Here is a 19035-nt window from a genome sequence, read left to right as displayed (position 1 = left end):
ACTCGTGTCAAAATATTTGAGTGTGATTTGCTGTGGTGATTTGCGTGGATATCACAAGATAATATGAACCTAACAAAGCTATGAATTATGAGCGACATCTCTAATTACTCAGTGGTCGGTCGAATAGGAGAAGGAGCGCATGGATTAGTTTTCAAAGCTCGACATCTGCCCACAGGGCGTGAAGTGGCTTTGAAGAAAATACTTATAAAGAACATAGAGGATGGTATTCCTATTAATGTTATGCGAGAGATCAAAGCATTGCAGCTGCTTCGTTGTAAATATGTAAGTCATTTTTTTGTAAGTATTTAGTATATTAGAATCTAGTGGACAAATGGCAGTTCTCCAAAAATAAACTCATTTACTTGTAGCTTGTCTGCCTATCAAAATATGAAAATATGTTCTCGTCTGAAGAGAAAGAAGACAGCCATACAATGTAAAAAATAATAAAGTGTTGTTCTTTCAGGTGATAAAGTTGTACGACATGTTTCCTCGAGGCATGAGCTTAGTATTGGTTTTGGAGTACATGTGCTCTGGCCTATGGGAAATGCTTCATCACAATCAGCAAGAGATGACACTTCCTCGCATAAAAACATACGTGCAAATGCTTCTAAAGGGAACGCGATATATGCATGCTCATTATGTAATGCATAGGGTAAAAACCGCTTTTTAATAGAAAAATTCTGGTTAAGGAAACTTTAGAGTGCGCAAAATCGGCGTAGCTCCTAAAAATTTGGCCAGCTAAGCCACCAAATTCGTCTCTTCATCCCTTTTTTATATAGTAATTACTGACGAACCAAGCAGATGGCTTACCTGATGGTAACACTTTGCATGACGTGCCAAGAGTTGGAAGCAACACGTCCTGCAACGAGCTGCTCTGTGTCATAAAACCTGAGTTGTAGGTGTTAAGCCTCATGAAGCCAGTTCAGATTGGAACACAGAATTCAACAATGATGCTTAGCGGCAACCTTCTACATCTCACCAGTTAACGAAGAATTGGAATAACTGAAGCTATATCAAAGCAAAGCAAAGAAAATGTACCTAGGACCTTTAATAAATTTGTCAACTGCTTTTTGCATAACTAAAAAAAGTACTTCCTGGACATAGGACATTTTGACGCAACGTTGCATTTTCATGATTGTTTGTAAAATTATCCGTTAGTAGTGAGTTAGTATCCCTTAGACCCAAAGGAGCTGGAATTGATAACAGATTGGTAAGTTTTAATGTTAAAGACAGCATTTTCCTCAGGATCTCAAACCAGCGAACCTGCTAATAAATCACGAAGGAATACTGAAAATTGCAGACTTGGGCCTTGCGCGTCTTTACTGGCCGGATGGTGGAAGACCTTACTCGCACCAAGTGGCAACAAGGTAACTATTGATCTAATAATTTCATATCATCATCATGATATCAGATCAACCCATTACCCCCTACAGGGGACGAGCCCCTGAGCCAATTAGAAAGGTTTAGGCCGCAGTCCACCACGCTGGTTCAGTATTGATTGGTGAACTCCACATGCCTTTGAGAACATTATGGAGAACTCTCAGGCATGCAGGATACCTCACAATGTTATCCTTCACCGTCGAAGGAAGTGATATTTTTAATTTAAAACGCAAATAACTTAGAAAGTGAGAGGAGGCTGGGATTAAAGCAGAGGTTCTTATCACTAGGCTAATTTAAATTTAATTTCATATATAATTAATAAAATTCTTATACTTTTAGATGGTATCGAGCTCCAGAGCTGTTATATGGAGCGAGGTATTACAGTGAGAAAGTGGATATATGGGCTGTTGGTTGTATCATTGCAGAAATGATTACGAAACAACCTCTTTTTGCTGTACGTATTTGGCCTTTTCTATTATATTGTGGTACCTCAAAATATTACTACTATCTGACATACTTTACAAAAGATCATTGTCTGAGAACGCGCTGTACTGTACCTACTTAGTATTCACTCCATTAGAAATAAGCAAAATAACATTTATTTTAAATGGGTAATCAACCACATTTCCTGTAAAGTACAGCCCTAAAATAAGTGTTTCCGTTAGTTACAGAAACGGGTAAGAAGGGACTATTTTTTAATAGTTTTATTCAAATCCCGCTGTACCCGATAGCTAGTATAGGAAATAGGTACGAAGGATCTATTTTTTATAACGTAATTTAAAACCTCTGACCCCTTTAACGGGGACGATGGGACTGCATCCATTTTATATGATTATACAGGGCGAATCGGATATTGAGCAGTTAGCGATCGTTCTTCAACGCTTGGGAACACCAACCGAGGAAAGCTGGCCAAGACATTCAGAGCTTCCTGACTACCACAAAATAACTTTTCCGGAATCGTTACCAATGCCTTGGACCGATCTTCTGCCTGGAGTAGATCCGGATGCAATCGACTTGATAAAATCAATCGTTCTATATGATGAACAAAAACGGATATCGGCTAAAGAGGTAGGTCATAACTTAAAGATATTATTAAAATCGTTACTTAAAAGTTCCACTAACAGCGCAAAAAGCTATAAAAGTCAGTTACCTCTATTCGTCCGTATGTCAAAACAGCTAAGTGCGAGTCGGACTCGTATACCTACCAGTCTTGTTTATTATTAATGATACTATTCCTTTCTTACCTTTTGGGAGTACGGAACCCTAAAAATAATCCTAGGTATGTGACGGACATCGAGTTCAAACACTAAACTAGGTTATAATTAGGATATTATCGATACGTTTTACCTACACTGATTTGTAATATAGGTAACTAGCGGACCCCAGCGCCATCTGTCGGGCTGATTTGTGAATCTAAACCATCCAGGGTGCCACCCAAACGCATACCGAAAAATTCATTCAAATCGGTCCGGCCGTTTAGGAGGAGTTCAGTGACATACACACGCACACAAGAAATATATATATAAAGATAATATAGGTTTCGGACATGTATTATACATTATTTCTGTCTTGGCTCATTTGTATTTTCTAACATTTTATATGAGCATATATTATAGATCAATTTTTGTCTGTAGTACGCTGTGGACGACGGACAAAAATATATTGTTGTACCACTGACAAAACATAACATTGTCGGTCAACGCTTACAGAATGCCTATGCTTCCAAAACTTTCCAAGACTTTGTAAATAATACTAATTTCTTATGCATATTTTAGTGTTTAGCATGTTTTTTCCAGGCGATTCGACATGCTTGGTTTCAAACTAGGCCACTTCCAGCTACATTAGAAGACATGCCAAGACCAAATGTCACAAAAACTAAATAAAATCTTATCTATCTACAAATAATAAACACGCAGTTTCAATCAAAATTTTATTCCCTTGCAATCGATTAAAAGGTAACAGAGGCGTATTTGATTACAATTGATAACAGTTGTACTTTTACATTTATGTACAGTTTGAGCCAAAATATAATAATATACCTACTTACTTTAAATAAAATTTACCGTCAACCATTATCAATAACATAATTTTATCAATACAATGGTATAAAGAAAATCGTGCAACTTTGATCCTATCAAGTAAACGACTTACTGGTGGAATTTTAAAGTAATGAGAAAGACGAACATCCATTGAACTGTCCCAACTGAATGATGGATCATGCTAGATTTTTTGTTAAACTTAGGGTTTTCTTATATTTCAAAATTCGAAGTTATTAGTAAGGAATACTGTGTGTATTAAACTAAAAGATTTATGCAAAATTTCTATGTATAAAAGTTTATTACCATTTATATACCGATAAGGGGGGCCCAAACTTCGTCCATCTCATTTGCCAATCACAATTATTGTGGCGTTAGTAAAGTCTCCTAATAGAAAGACACTAAGAAACAAATCAGCTCAGAGGAGAAAAGTGGTGTTGAAAACAAATTTTGGTCAATAAACATGAATTTTAGAACAGTACGTACTTTCCCTAAATTATACCCCAAATGACTAATACCCAAAATACAATAAAAGAATTCATACCTCAGACAAATGCAACGAACTAAAAATTAAGAGATCGCATCCACCTATTAAGTATTTATAATGTATTTATAATTAGAATATATTTGTTACTCTTAAAGTTAATCTAAAAGAACCACCATCGAACGAGCTGCAATCTATAGGTTTGCATTATAGAAACGGCAGGGTGATTACGTATCTCGCGACAGACCATCTTGCAATCACTGCTGTCAAACGTCACTTTTCCATACAATAAATAAACAAAAGTGATTGTAAGATCCTGATGCCTGTCGCAAGCGTGTCGCGAAATACGTAATGATCCTGCCGGTTGGCGTCATTTTGTTTTTGTCGATTTTGAGGCCGCTGCCCAAAAATGGATTAGAGTTTATATAAGTATAATTTTTAAGTGTTTGTCTTTTTATTGTATCTTGTTTGGACGGTCGCTGCCAAATAAAAGACAGAAACGACAAAATGGCGAGACATCGTTATATCATGTGCCAATCGACGCATCCTAAATGCTACCAGAACTTTGAAAGTGTGCCCCAAAATCAATATGAAGCTTATATGTAAACCTATATTGTGGGTGCTATTTTCAAATCACTGTACAAGAACCTTTTTAGGAGAAAGTAGCTGTCCTGTAAATAAGAATTAGGTTCCTTTTACAGTTACAAATTATTTCTCTCGTTACGCGGCTACAAACAAAAAACGACCTAAGTACCCATTAACATGACCTTTTTAACTTCAGCGATTTTAGATTAGCCTTCATAATAACAATTTATCATTATCATCATATGAACCCGTTAGCGGCCCTCTGCAGTGGAAGGGTCTCCTCAACATGAGAAGAGTTTTTGGGTCTGATTGGTGGACTCCACACGCCTTTGAGAACATTACAGAGAACTCTCAGGCATAAAGGTTTCCATATTTCATACCATATTTTAATTGCATCAAACGCAAATAACTTAGAAAAGCTGGTAGTGGGTGCTAGGATTCCAACTTGGCTCCTACAAATCAGGCGGAAGTCCTCACTACTAGGATAAATCCGCTCCAACAATTAACCAACATGAATAAGTTTTCTAGTGATATTTCAGCTACTTGCTGTTGGTGGGATTACACAAAATGATCTATTTTTCTTTCCTTCCTATTTTAAGTTTCCTTCTCGTCTTCTGGGATAATAGTTTAAGCTCCGTTCAAACCGAGGTCACGTAAGCGGGTGGGGTCACTCGATTTATAAAAATCCGCTCGCTCGCTGAGCTTTTTAATGACGAAAATTTCCACGCGTTATTCTTGATTTCAAAGTGGTCTCCAGCAGAAACAATTGTTTACTGCACTACTGTTGAAACGAAGTTTTACTGCTGTGTGAGACAAAGAAAATGAGAATAAAAAGGTGCAAGATAAGTACCCACTATGCAAAGGTTTTGAAAAGTATTTTAACCCACGAGTTCAAAATATCGAGCCCTTACTGCCTTTTTGAATTAGCGTATCCAAAAAAATAAAAAAATTGTGAAAAGAAGATTTATTTGTATATAGAAATAAAGCTTCTTTTGGAATATTTTATTTGTCGGTTACGCTAATTCCGCGGTAAATGCTCGATATAATACATCAGGCACGCGGCACGTTTTCCGCTTAGTTTTCGCTTCTGTCTTACATCCCGAGGATATCATACATCGCTTCAGTTTGATACGAGCTTTGAATCGCAGACAGCTGCAAGAGCTTTTTGCGCACTCTCAACGTCTAGTCACCGACTCTTCGAGTCGACTTTTATGGCTATCTGCGATAGTTCAATGATTTGACACCGTTACATTTAGCACATTCTTACTTGGCATGGCTGAAGTTTTCGAAGACGTTCGCGCATGTACCGTGTATCAACGTCACCTCTTTACTTTAGTCGGACTTTTAATTAGATGGTTAAAATTGAGGCCAACCTAAACTCATTAATGATGTGATACGTTATACCTAAATGAACTCATAATAATCGTTTTTACCTATTAAATACAAAGAGGCAGATTACCTCGCGTGCACGTCATATTTGCACAAAAGCTGCCCTACCCAAAAAGTTTTGTTTTACTCTTAAAAAGCAGGATTTTTCCATTATGCCTTTAATGGTCAAAAACTTTGTGCAGGACATGAAAGAATGAAACAATTTCATCACCCTAATATTTTCATATTTATGTTTGATGTTCTGTGAAGCACACATTTTTGCGGTGTAAATTACTAGTAGCTTTAATGAAAAAAGAACTAGTTTGTTAAACAGTAAATATTCATTAAATTAATGATTTTTATAAAAAAAAAAGAAGCCATACGTCACGTGCATCTAACAAAAAGTCCGACTTTATTGATTTCCTTAAAACTATCTGACGCATTGAGTCACGATTTACTTCAGTTCCGCCAACTTAGACCGCGCGTACTCTACAATTACACTATAATAATCAAACACACTACACTAAAATTAGCTAACAAGCACAATTTACAGTGCATCGACGAAGCTACAAACTAGTAGTTCGAAATCCCAAGTATACATTAATCATATGTACTAACTACATAATACTTATATTTTATGCAAACAATAGTGCCAATTCTGTTGTGCATATCAATCAACTAAAAATGTCAAAAAGTAGTGCTACCCTTTTCTATGGAGGCTATTTTTACAGACAGCACTATTTTCACCCGTGCCATCAAAGAATAGAATTATATTGCGCTAAAGAGATGCCACCTTTTATAAATCTATTATTTAATATCAGTGGTTATACAGCATAATCGGGACCAACAATAAACTGTTCTTCTACATTATTATATGATATTTATTACTTACATTTTAACATTATCCATAATTTATTTATCTAGGTATAATCTTTTTTTTACATTTAAATATATTAAATTACACTTCAAAGACCGCCAAATACGCCTACTTGCCTTTATAACGTATTTTTTTACGCTTAAATATACTAATTTGTAAGTCAGTTGAAATGCGTTTACTCTATGACCTTGACTTAGCCATAGATTTTTTTTTAAGTCCATCACACGCGGAATTAATCGTGAGCAATAATTTATTTATATAATACGATAATTAAGTATTCTTATCGTAAACTATAAATTATTTTTGTTGTAATGGCAGGCTTAAAAAAAATTATCTACATTTTTTCGCACAGATGTAATCCACACGTAGTTAAAAAGTCATCAATTGTAATTGTAATACCATTAACAATTGCTACGTACAGATATAATTTAATTAATTCTAGTTATGCATCGTTCAGTTTAAGCAAACGTTAGGCCAGGTTACGAGACATCAACAGATCGCACTTCAGCAAAATTATGCAGAAAAAAATAATATTGGGGGCATATAACGCAATCTTCATAATACGACGAAACGCACACAAAACGCAGGACATGAAAACTCTCGTAATTTTGTATCAGTAAATGGACCCTAAATAAAAAAATTACAAAGGCGTTTTCGGTTGTAAAAAGTGCGCTTAACCCGTTTATATCGAGGTATGAAATTTATCAACGGGTATTGAGCGACTTCCACTTTCAAACAAGAACTGGGTTGATTGATCTCTCGAATTCGATGTTGCACTTAGCGCAGCAGAGGTCGAGGCGCGGGCGTACCCTCTTTATTTTTTTTGGCCCATATACACGTGCAAGAAACCAAGAAACCGGTTAAAAAGCAGTTTAATATGGCGTCCACAAATAAATTTATTCGAACTATACCGAAATAACGAAACCTTTATGAGTATATAAGGTTGATTTAGGTTTAACCTAAATAAATATCAGTTATCAAACTAGAAAACCTTTACAGAATCATCTAGAGGGATGTCGGGAAATTCAGGGAAACTTCTAATACTATTTACAGTCCCCAACCCTAATTACGCTACCAAAAGATTATTATGTTACATAATGCACCGCGAATGTTGTTTATTTGTTCGTGCACATATCGCACATTGGTGGGTTTGGAAAATGCAGTTCATGAGCGCACCTAAAGGCACAAAATTTATTAGAATAGATGCACACGTTTTGTATTGCACTTGGCGATTGCAATTTATTTACACATTAGAGACATGCATATGTCGATTTTCTAGATTGTCATAAACATTATTTATTACTTATAATTTATTACAGCACAGTTAGCAGTGTTTTAAATAACAGAAGATCACGTCATTATTTGTAGTATACAGTTTTTCGTATATGTACTGTATCGTTAATATATAAAGCACACACTATGCTTTTAGCACCAGCGACCTAGATTTTGCGGTGGCATCGATACTGGACCACTTTTAGACGATATCATTGCAATCGCTTTTTGTAAAGACACCGCTCCTTTAAAATATTGCAACTATGCTGCATTGCGTTTGGTCGAAGCTTCACTTGGCGCGTTATCGAACTTCCAAAAAGCTACTATCTGATCCCCGATGCTAAAAGAATAGTTATGGTATGGACCCTAAATACAAAATTCTTCTATATGAGTTAAACCCACACTGCTACTTGACCCGCATGTGGCTTCAACGTCACCTTTTTTCATCCCTTTTACGTGATAAATTGCATACGCAGTAGATGATGCCTTTAACAGCACATCGTCTTCATCTACTTGACTGTACATGAGAACGACTCAGTTGATGATCGTATTGGAGAAGGTTTTTTTTTCACTTTATATCATCTACCACTTTCACATACCTACTGTTGTCGGAAATTTTACTTCAGTAGGTAAAAATTGCGTAACACGTTATCACACTTCTTGCGGGCCAAGCGGTAATGTTTGGCCAATTTAATAAATAATCTCTACATAATTATTAAAATTCATATTTCTTTACTACCATAACGTAATTACATCCATAAAGTAGTAACATCCACTACAGGTATTACTCGACCTCGACAGTAAATGTGTATAAACGTGCAGACACCGTACCTCCTATGAGTAAGGAGATGAGAGACTATTCCAAATAATTTGACTACTCCATACTCAGGACACTGCTGTGATCACACACTTAACTACAGTTAACGCGAGCGTTACATGTAATATGCATGTTACCGGCACATTAAACATTAAATCAACTTATATAATTTTCATTCAACACCTCAGTGGCTCACTTTTTTGTTAGAAATACGCACGAGAAAAGTCTATTGCGACTTTAAAGTCTTTATTGAAAGCTGATTAACTATATTTACATTAATATTTTTTCTGGCTGTACTGAGATGAAAAGTCGTCTTCCGCACAGCTGAAAAATTACTAACGGCTGGCTACACTCAGAATTCTATTTTCGAAACACTTGCTTCGCTTGTTGTTACAGTCTTAGAATCCTTCGCCGGCTAAACAGAATAGTAATAGGTATTAAAGCTCCGTGATCCTCGCTTGGGGGTACTCGAGGGGAGGGGGCGTGTACTAGTTGCGTACCCAGCCTGCGTTGTGCAAGTAGTGTCTGATGGCGAGGTCTAGTTCGCTGTCGTGTGTGGGCGCACGACGCAATAGCACGCCCTTCATCGTCACGTACTGCGTCGGCGGCAGATTGAGCACGTTGCATAACTGAAAGGAATGGGCCCATTGGTTACATTACTTTATTGGACACAAGCAGACTTTGGCTTTCTTTTCGGAGCTACATGCGTTTTAAATAAAAGCCATTCAAATATCACTTGCTTTAAACGGTGGAGGAAAACACCGTGAGGAAACCTGCATGCCTGAGAGTTCTCCGTAATGTACGGCAACGGCGTGTGAATCTATCCGCACAAGGCATTCGTGGTAGACCACGGCCTAACTTCTCATTCTGAGTGGAGACCCGAGTCTTGCAGTAGGTCGGTAATGGGTTGATGATGAGGATACAAGCAAGCGTCATTTTCCGTAAGTCAGATATACCAAATATTTATAATTTATCTATGGATTGGAGTAAAATTATTAAGGAATCATCCTGCCGTGTGTAAATTTATCCGCTAGTGTTTGATGTGCAGTCACCTGCATGTTGTTGGCACAAGTATATCTTGTATCTGTATTTAGCGCGGTACCTGCATATCGTTAATGTAGATCTATTTGCTAATGTTTGGCGTGCAGTCACCTAGATATCGTTAGTGCAAGTGTATTTGTATTGATCGTGTTACCTGTTAGTGTAAATGTATATGCTAATGTTTGGTAAGCAGTCACCATGCAAATTGCAATGCAAATTGTTGGCACTAATGACTCTATGTATCTAGCGTGTTTACTGTTAGCGTAAATGTATCTGATAGTGTTTGGTGTGCAGTCACCTACATATCGTCAGTGCAAGTATATCTGTTACTATCGTTTTACCTGTTAGTTTAAATGCATCTGATAGTGTGTTGTGCAGTCACCTGCATGTCGTCAGTGCAAGTGCATCTGTTACTATCGTTTTACCTGTTAGTTTAAATGTATCTGATAGTGTTTGGTGTTCAGTCACCTGCATATCATCAATGCAAGTGTCTATGTATCTAGCGTGTTTACATGTTAGATTAAATGCATCTGATAGTGTGTGTTGTGCAGTCACCTGCATGTCGTCAGTGCAAGTGCATCTGTTACTATCGTTTTACCTGTTAGTTTAAATGTATCTGATAGTGTTTGGTGTGCAGTCACCTGCATATCATCAGTGCAAGTGTATGTGTATCTAGCGTGTTTACATGTTAGATTAAATGTATCTGATAGTGTTTGAGGTGCAGTCACCTGCATATCGTTAGTGCAAGTGTATCTGTATTTAGTGTGCAGTCCCTGCATGTCGTTAGTCCAAGTGTCTCTTTTACTATCGTTTTACTTGTTAGTGTAAATGTATCTGATGTTTGTTACGTTACGTTACCTGCATCTCGTTAGTGGTCAGTAGCTGCGTCGAGCATCCGGCGCCGTTGCTGTTGCAGGAGCTCTTTTTGGAGCAGCCACATGCGGTACTTCCGTCCCGTGTGCACTTTGGGCTGGTGGAACTTAAGCCGCTTTCTGCGTCTCTGTACAGCAAACAAATACATTCTCATTCCAGGTCCAGACGGAATGAAGTCACTAAATGGAATAATGTTGCTTGAACAAACATACGAAACCTTCTGGTAACATTAATGTTTTAATTGAAGCAATCTCGATTGTGTTATTTTATTCTGCTTTTTTAACATAATCTGTAGGAATTTCTGTATACAAAACTGTGTACGGGCAAACTTTATCTGCTACGATTTTTTTTATACATAGGATTTAAACTAAGAAGTATTGAGTTATTATAACACGTAATTGAGCGACGTGCACCAGAGCTTTATAATTCACTCATAAGAGAGGATCTGTAGTGGGAAAGTAACGGCTAGAATGTCCCCATTCTAGCCGAGACATTTTTCTCCCAGGGTAAAGGACAAAAAGTTTTATCAACCGATTGGTGAACCGTGGTGATGTTTAAATAATATACGTGTAATGATCAACAGGGGTAAACTTCTCCTATTGCCGTGCTTTGGCAGTCACATGACAGGGTTTATAATCTGGGGCTATAATTTTTGACTTTTGTCTATGTTAGCCCTGCAGGAAAACTAAACCACTGTTCCGTGCTCAGGATCTCCTTATGCAAGACTTGGCGGTGTGACAGATTGATGTGGTGAAACCTGCTGAGCAATACTTTGTTCCCACTAAAAGTTTGGCGTGGCCAAAGGCAAGCTTATTATAAGCCCGATCGAACGCCATCTATAAAACAATTATGAATAAATACCTTTTTCTTAGAAGCTGCGTGCTGGTCAGCGTTTGATCTTTTATCTGGTGCGTGTCCAGGCACCCACTGCTGCCCTGGCGAATACAATCGTTATACGGAGTCAAACCCACCTAGCGTGTAGGTACTGAAGCTAACGTCTATGTTACTAAACACATCCACTAAACAATTGCCTTAAACTCTGAATGAGTTTTATAATTTCGTAGATAAGTTCTCCATGAATCTTCTCTATGAATGCAGTGGCGTGCATAGAGGGTATGCACAGGGTATGCAGATGGTATAAAATTAAAAAAAAATCAAGTAAGAGTTATAAAAAGCCTATCATTAAGTATTTATAACTTGTACTGTTGATTTTCTTCATTTTATATCATCTGCATACCCTTTGCATACCCTCTATGCACGCCACTGCATCAATGGTCTCGGTATGTCTTTCAATCGATTTAAAGTTTTTGTTACACTGAAGCTTAGGTACCGAAATATCTTGTTGAAATATTTTTTCTGCGTAAACTACAAAAAATGTGTTTTACAGAAGAAAACTTGTTTTCGTTCATCATAAATTTTTGACTTAATTTTTCATGTATGCGTAACCAGTGACGTGCACTGAGTTATTAACCTGGGTATGCATAGAGCATGGAGATTGAATTAAATGGCATATATCCGTCTCCTATACGAGTTATATATCAATTTTAGGGTAAGCAGTGCTTTCGTGCATGTACGATTAAACATTTCAATTGTATACGATTGAAAGCCATCTTCATTGCGTTTAACCAAAATCTTAAAATGTCAATAACACACCTATTTTCTGACTTTTGTACTTGGTATGTTTTAATACGGTAGGTACCTTAAGCCGTCTCTGCGAAAGTGTGCTGATGGACGGAAGGAAAGACATCGAAATGATCCTATATGGGATCCGATTTCTATTGTGATCTATGTGTACTATGGACCCCAAAAAAATATACATTATTGTTTCAAATGAAATTTTCTATTTAAGATAAAAAACTATTCAAATTTGACTTTGTTCAAATGCATGCTGCTACTTTACTTTGTTTACGTATGATATATAACCATGCAAATCAGACTATACTATTTAAATAATATGCACGATTAATTTCGCTTAAGCTCAAAGCATATGAACAATATGAAGCGTGGAACGAATTGACGCCATGCACCCGTTATGTAAAGATGATGGCTGATGACTGATGGCTTAATAAAGCACTGATTTTTTTTTAAATCTTAACAAAAAACGATTGTAAACACAAAACGTAAAAGTGGTAATAAAATTAAAAGTAAATCAGGAACAAACAAAATACGAATATGAAAATGACAATGTAATTATTTAAGACGCCAACGCCGTTATAAGGAACATTATTTTTATGGAAAAACATTTCACTGATTGAGTGTCTGACGACCTCCCTGTAGTGGGGGGGGGGGGGGGGGTTAATCAGTGGTTCAGTCCCCTGTGGGGGCAATTAGGGAAATTATTATTTATGAATTTTCTCTGGTCTGGTCTCGTGGAACGGTTTGGTCGTGGCTAGTAACAACCGTACAGACGAATAGAGAAAAATTTAACATTGTAATATTGTGTGACAAAATTGAAATCTTCTTTTTGTCATTTTTGCAACCTACAAAACAAGGTTTATTATCATCGTCAGCACAATCAAAAAATTAGGAACCAGACCAGAGGGAACATGACCCGTAGTCCACCAAGCTAGCTAATCGCTTTGGATTATGGAGAACACTAATGCCCATTTTCACTTTTGAGATTCCTAGGCATACTTTACACCAATAGTTATGACGTTATTCCGATTACGAACGATAAATATCGATAACAGTAATCAGTCGGATATCGATTACGATATCGATTATTATATCGATTATAACATCGATTATGACATCGATTACTGATATCGATTATGATATCAATTATGATATCGATTCCGATATCGATTATAATATCGATTATGATATCGATCATAATATATTCGCATTCGATTCAGTTGATGCCCAGATTTAATAAAAACCGGTATCAGGCATGCAGATTGCCTCAGGCTGTTTTCCGCCACCGTTAAAGCAAATTTTCCTGACCACTATCACAGCTACAAGGGCAAATATATATTAGTAGTAACTATATAGTATAGTGGAATATCGGGCGTCGGCGTCATATGCAATGCAACAAGCGAAGTACCATCGCGCGTCTCACGTCGAGGTGGTGAGGATGCTTCCTGTGGGCCGCGTGCTGTTCATAGTGAGCGCACTCCTCGAGCCTCGTGACCCCCGCCAGCCGGTACCGATGTAGTTCCGCTAAGCGCACGCGCAGCTCTCTCTCCCGCCACAGCCCAGCCACTACTGCCGCTTGCTCGCTGCGCCCGTAGAACTGGGCAGTCCAGCGCAGGCGCTCTAAAAAATCTCTGTAACAGAGTTGGTGGGTTGTATGCACTGACCTCGTGTGATGACGGAAGATCAGAATAAATAAATAAATATACTACGACAATACACACATCGCCATCTAGTCCCAAAGTAAGCGTAGCTTGTGTTATGGGTACTAAGGTAACTGATGAATATTTTTTATGAATAGTATACATAAATACTTATAATATATAGATAAACACCCAGACAATGAAAAACATTCATGTACATCAGACAAATATTGTCCAGTTGTGGGAATCGAACCCACGGCCGGAAAGGGTCGCTGGCCACTGCGCCAATCGGTCATCACAGTTGCCACCAGCCCACCTCTACCCGCAGATGTCGTACGAGGCGACTTAGTTACCGGAGAGCGGACAGCAGCGTCCTCTCTGCTACTACCATGTATCGCGATCACTAACCCGTCTGCCCAGCGTGGTGTTTTCAAAATTCATAATTTATTTATTTCAAGTAGGCCTACTTTATAAGCACTTTTGAAACGTCAAGTATGTATGTTTGAGTGACTCTACCACACTCTCTGTCTGTCTTTCTCTCTCTCTTTAGTCCAGCAGTGGACTGTTATGAGCTATTGATAAGGGGGCGTCCATAAATTACGTAATGTGTTTTTTTTATTTTCTGTCCCTCCCTCCCCCCTGGTGAGATGTCGTGAGTGAAGTCGAACCCCCTCCCCCATCCCCCAACATCACGTTAGATTTATCAAAATGTTGGATTCTTACGTTAACGCATTGGATTGTTATTGTTAAAAGAAAAAATAAATGGTATAATACAAATATGGTGGTTTGACAGTCAGAAGATGTATAACGTCGAAGTATGAATGAAATTATTTTCTTTCGAACGAATTAGTGAATGATCTTAATCGTATTACGATTGCATTAAAAATTAAATCTTAAGCATCAATACTACTAGCACTATACTAGCGCACGCGGATAAAACATATCGCGAACGTATTATCTTCTGGCTGGCATTTACATTATAACTGAAACTTAATATAGCCGTTAATTTGGGTTAAAATAGCTTTTTAATGATGAAAGAATTGTTAAAGTCAGTTGAGTAGTATTAATGTTTATCAATTACAACAAACAAACAGATCTTTCCTCTTTATAATATTAGTATATAAGTATAGACATACTTTTTCTCTTTGGCAAGTTTCCCAAGTGTCTTTTGTTTGTTTCTCTGGTTATTAAAGAACACCGAAACTAGTTGATAATCTCGAACCAGTCTTTTTCTTCTCGTCCTTTCCCGCAACCGGCGCGTATAAATGTCTACTTGACTCAATTTAAGGGCTGAAATAAAAGTATAGAGTAAAGAACAATTTCATTGGTGCTAATTCTGTTCTCTAATTGGTGCTAATCTGTAATCTCTAAACTAAATTGACATGTTTGAAAAAAGTGCTATCCTTTTCCAGAAAGAGATAAAGAGTGAAAGCACTACTTTTAGACCTGCCTATTTAGTTTTAGCTAACGTAAAACAGAATCGGTGGAAGGTCGGAAAGGATAAGGAAAGAACAACGTAGATCTTTGTCTTTACCATATCCTTACATAGAAGATTTTGTGACACCATGATATCAATTTTGCAGAGCTGAAATAACTTGGCATGGAACGTAACTTACCTACAGTCCCCCATTTTTTTTTTTTACAAAATATATAAAAAAAAAAAAAATTGGAAATAGCTGGGCATGAATACAAATAGTTATGGTAAAAGCTAGCAAAATATAGTGACCCTTAGTAAATAAACTTAAAACTAAAATTAAATATATGAACTGGCTCTATAATATAGTTTTATGGTTATAAAAGTCTGACTTAACAATTATTTATTGTAAAGTCAACATCTCCTGAGGATGCTCCAGTTTCGGAGCGAAACGTTCGTAGAGGGTACATTGCCGAAGATCGGTTTGGTGTGGAGTATAAGGATTAAAGAAATTTTAAATTACACCATACAGATTTTCCTGCTTTTCGCGGAGTATAGCAAATTAAGCTTAATTTTCATAATATATCATGGAAAGTAACCCTTCCCGTTCTATCCAATGGTTATACATGTCTAAACATGAAATCAACCGTAAAAGTGAATCTATGGTATATATTAGTTTTATTTTAAAGATACGTTTTCCCTCTTTAACCCCTAAGCTTTTAAATCTGGAGTAGAATTAACGAAAAACATTAGTCACTCCTGTTGCTATGTGACTAACTTTGATAGTTTATATTTTGGAAACCTGATGTTCTATGACATTTTGTGTTGTTGTTGAAAATTTTGTTTGTGTTGATTCCGAGTATTAGTTTATAAATGTTTATTGCATGGCCGCTACACCTATGCAGTGAATCCATCCATTCAATTTAACTTACATGAAATGTACTATGAAATACCTAGGAAGAGTTTAAGCTCGGAAACCAGTCTCATTCGGAAGATAAAAAAAAATTATCACACAACAATCATACTAAAAACATACAAAATCATACTAAAACTTACCAACATCTAATTCATCATCCTCTGAATTGAGAGACAAGGCAGATATTAATTGCTCGGCTTCATGATCATGCTCCTGAAATACAATTGATTAATGTAAACATCAAATCAATCAGCTTCTATGTTCTATCTTCTCTATGTCTCTAACAAACAATTCAGATTCACTACACACTCACTCACACTCACTCATACACACACTAATCTCATTCACTATATGTATACAATTCTGGTGAAAGAAAGATTTCATTGATTATTAAAATCACTATACCACCCTTAGGAGGCTAACAAAGTAAAATTATATGAGCAGTAGCATTCAATAGTAAAAATTACTGTCAAAATGAATAGGGAGAGAGAGAGAGAGAGAGAGAGAGAGAGAGAGAGAGAGAGAGAGAGAGAGAGAGAGAGAGAGAGAGATCAAGAGTTGTACAACATTACACAAATGCAACATTCTCGACTTGCTAAACAGATAATAGAAAATCTTACCGTTTCAAAATCATCCCTATTTGATGAATAAACAAGTTGAGCAGCTTCGTCCGCTGCTACAGCTAGTGGCTGTAATCGAGAGATGGCACTGGGACTAAGAGGGCCTTCATCTCTATCCGCACATTGCAACAATGGGCGACTAGTGCTTTCTACATTGCCCCATGTTGCCCGTCCTATGCTTCCCTCCAAATATCTAGTTATGTATTCATCTTTTGCCTCTGGAATATTGAGTATTATCAATGGTTTTAAATGGTTGCTGCTGAAAATCTGATTATTGTGTTCATGTCATCACTGCATATGCTGAGCTGTAATCCCATTCTGAGTAGTATTAGTAATGTTTCTATACATGGGATGTGTTTTTTGTAGTACTCAGAACAAAAAAAATAACGTGTGTGTACTTATGGACACGCGATAGACTTTATACTTCTTTGGTGTAACAGGATAAAAATCTTTTCGAAAATTTTATCTTTCGCCTTATTCTGCGTTTGTAGAATAAACTACTCTAACAATAGATAAAGGTATTTAATATGATGAAAGATTTATTATAACATATTATCTAGTTATCGGAAAACCAAGATTCATCAATCAAATTTGAGATTTTTGTTTGTACAATTGAATCAATTAAATCATCGGAATGAGCCGGCAGACTTTGAATTTGCAAACTTGTGGGCTATAGCTAACTTCAGGGTGTCGGATTTTCGTGACAGCGTTACGCGCTTGCATCGCAAGAATTCACTCTCATCATATTTCCCTTAAGCGCCAAATGAAGTATAACTTCAAAAAAAAAATTATTGGTACTACTTGAACATAGCATATTGGGCAGTTTTCTTGATATTACCATCAATCAACTAAAAGTACTGTAATCTAATGTGAAATGCCTTTGCCTCATATGGGGATAGAACTACGCCCATTACCCTATAATGCTGATGACATAATTATGATTATGCTCCCAGATAATAAGTTTCTCAAGTTACATATAACTTTTTAAAACTATCACAATTATATTAACGGTTTCAAAAAATTATTATAATTTCCATAGAAGATATATTTCTGTTTTCATATTATAAGTAATAACAACAGGATTATCTAGGCTTGACAATTTTTAATATGCAAAACTTGCGTATTATGTGCAAGTGAACATGATAATTATAGTTCATTATTATCTATGACCTTAATGGAAACATGCTAGACTTGTCACTATGGATTTTTTTAATGAAAAAGTTGCAGAGTTCTCAGTGTTAATCCCAGCAAATAGTTATAGAAAGTTTTTCAATATTAAGTCAACCTCCTTTCCAACTGGCTTGTATAAGCAAACCAATAATAAAACTATGCAGTATGGTCATAGTCACCATCTCACTGAATGAATTGACTTGCTCTTCAGCATGAAAGCTAGTAGTATAAAAGTGACAATAACAGTGTGAGACATACCATCAGGTGACCGTGTTTCTATGTGTTTAGATATATCTTCCCAGTTACCAAAACCGAATTGTTCTATTGCATCTAAAAGCCTAACTTCCTCATTTGCAGACCAACTACTTCGACCTAAAAAAATACCAAACGCTCCCGAGTCCTAAAAAATTAAATACATAAGTTATTTTTTTTATTATCAACCAAGAATAAATTGCCGATTTTTTGAGTCACATTAATTTACCATAAATTGATAAGAGTGATCATTTTTGTGCGCGCCAATCTCAGCACCCAGCGAAAAACACTGAAAGAAAATGGTACAAAAAATAACTTTAGCCATTCAAAATTTGCGCCAAAACAGTAAACAAAAATGGCAACGATGCTACTTCACCTGCAAACAAATATCAAAATCTTTACATTCTGCACATCTTACACGCACACCATTAATTTCTTCCTGACAATAAGTACAATTGTATTTCGCATACAAATCTGAAAACGACATTTTCTACTCAGAACATCTAGAAATTTGTACGCAAACGCTAACGAGATTTTATTAAAATTACACGACTGCCATTTTTCTGACTATAGACAAAGCAGAGTCGTGACAGAGACCTTAAAGAAAATTAAATCCGTACTTGGTTAAAGCCACAGACTGGTAATGCAAGTTGTA

The 19035-nt window shown here is 36.7% G+C and overlaps 2 protein-coding genes across 5 annotated transcripts; one reads left to right on the top strand and one right to left on the bottom strand.

Annotated features, from left to right (window-relative positions):
- The first annotated feature begins 13 nt into the window (after nucleotides 1-13).
- LOC120632237 (cyclin-dependent kinase 20) lies at nucleotides 14-3263 on the top strand. Its single transcript, XM_039902042.1, has 6 exons — nucleotides 14-282; nucleotides 464-652; nucleotides 1246-1367; nucleotides 1720-1834; nucleotides 2221-2448; nucleotides 3177-3263. Exons 1-6 carry the CDS (start codon nucleotides 88-90, stop codon nucleotides 3261-3263), a joined length of 936 nt encoding a protein of 311 aa, XP_039757976.1. The 5' UTR covers nucleotides 14-87.
- Nucleotides 3264-8895: 5632 nt separating this feature from the next.
- LOC120631912 (transcriptional adapter 2B) lies at nucleotides 8896-18953 on the bottom strand. Of its 4 annotated transcripts, none has more exons than XM_039901599.1 (10): nucleotides 18757-18953; nucleotides 18610-18669; nucleotides 18387-18528; nucleotides 16959-17176; nucleotides 16479-16551; nucleotides 15145-15298; nucleotides 13777-13999; nucleotides 11595-11668; nucleotides 10719-10860; nucleotides 8896-9448 (listed from the first exon to the last, which is right to left on the bottom strand). In XM_039901599.1, exons 1-10 carry the CDS (start codon nucleotides 18865-18867, stop codon nucleotides 9308-9310), a joined length of 1338 nt encoding a protein of 445 aa, XP_039757533.1. In that variant the 5' UTR covers nucleotides 18868-18953; the 3' UTR covers nucleotides 8896-9307. The 4 variants fall into 4 exon arrangements, with proteins under 4 accessions (XP_039757533.1, XP_039757534.1, XP_039757535.1 ...); XM_039901600.1 differs by having other exon boundaries at nucleotides 13792-13999; XM_039901601.1 differs by having other exon boundaries at nucleotides 9343-9448; nucleotides 11595-11663.
- Between the last annotated feature and the right edge of the window lie 82 nt (nucleotides 18954-19035).

This window comes from Pararge aegeria, chromosome 19 (genome assembly GCF_905163445.1).
Source record: "Pararge aegeria chromosome 19, ilParAegt1.1, whole genome shotgun sequence".
In the NCBI taxonomy this organism is placed as follows: domain Eukaryota; kingdom Metazoa; phylum Arthropoda; class Insecta; order Lepidoptera; family Nymphalidae; genus Pararge; species Pararge aegeria.
This window is presented reverse-complemented; position numbering and strand designations above follow the sequence as displayed.

Bases quoted from the DNA above. Each gene is read 5' to 3' on its own strand.
- LOC120631912 (XM_039901599.1), bottom strand. From the start codon at position 18,867: ATGTCGTTTTCAGATTTGTATGCGAAATACAATTGTACTTATTGTCAG. The intron at 15,299-16,478 runs GTAAGTTTTAGT...CTTTTATTTCAG, and splicing joins GGATGATGAATTAGATGTTG to CCCTTAAATTGAGTCAAGTA. The intron at 14,000-15,144 runs GTATGTCTATAC...ACTCTGTTACAG, and splicing joins AAACTTGCCAAAGAGAAAAA to AGATTTTTTAGAGCGCCTGC.
- LOC120632237 (XM_039902042.1), top strand. From the start codon at position 88: ATGAGCGACATCTCTAATTACTCAGTGGTCGGTCGAATAGGAGAAGGA. The intron at 653-1,245 runs GTAAAAACCGCT...CATTTTCCTCAG, and splicing joins CTCATTATGTAATGCATAGG to GATCTCAAACCAGCGAACCT. The intron at 2,449-3,176 runs GTAGGTCATAAC...TGTTTTTTCCAG, and splicing joins AACGGATATCGGCTAAAGAG to GCGATTCGACATGCTTGGTT.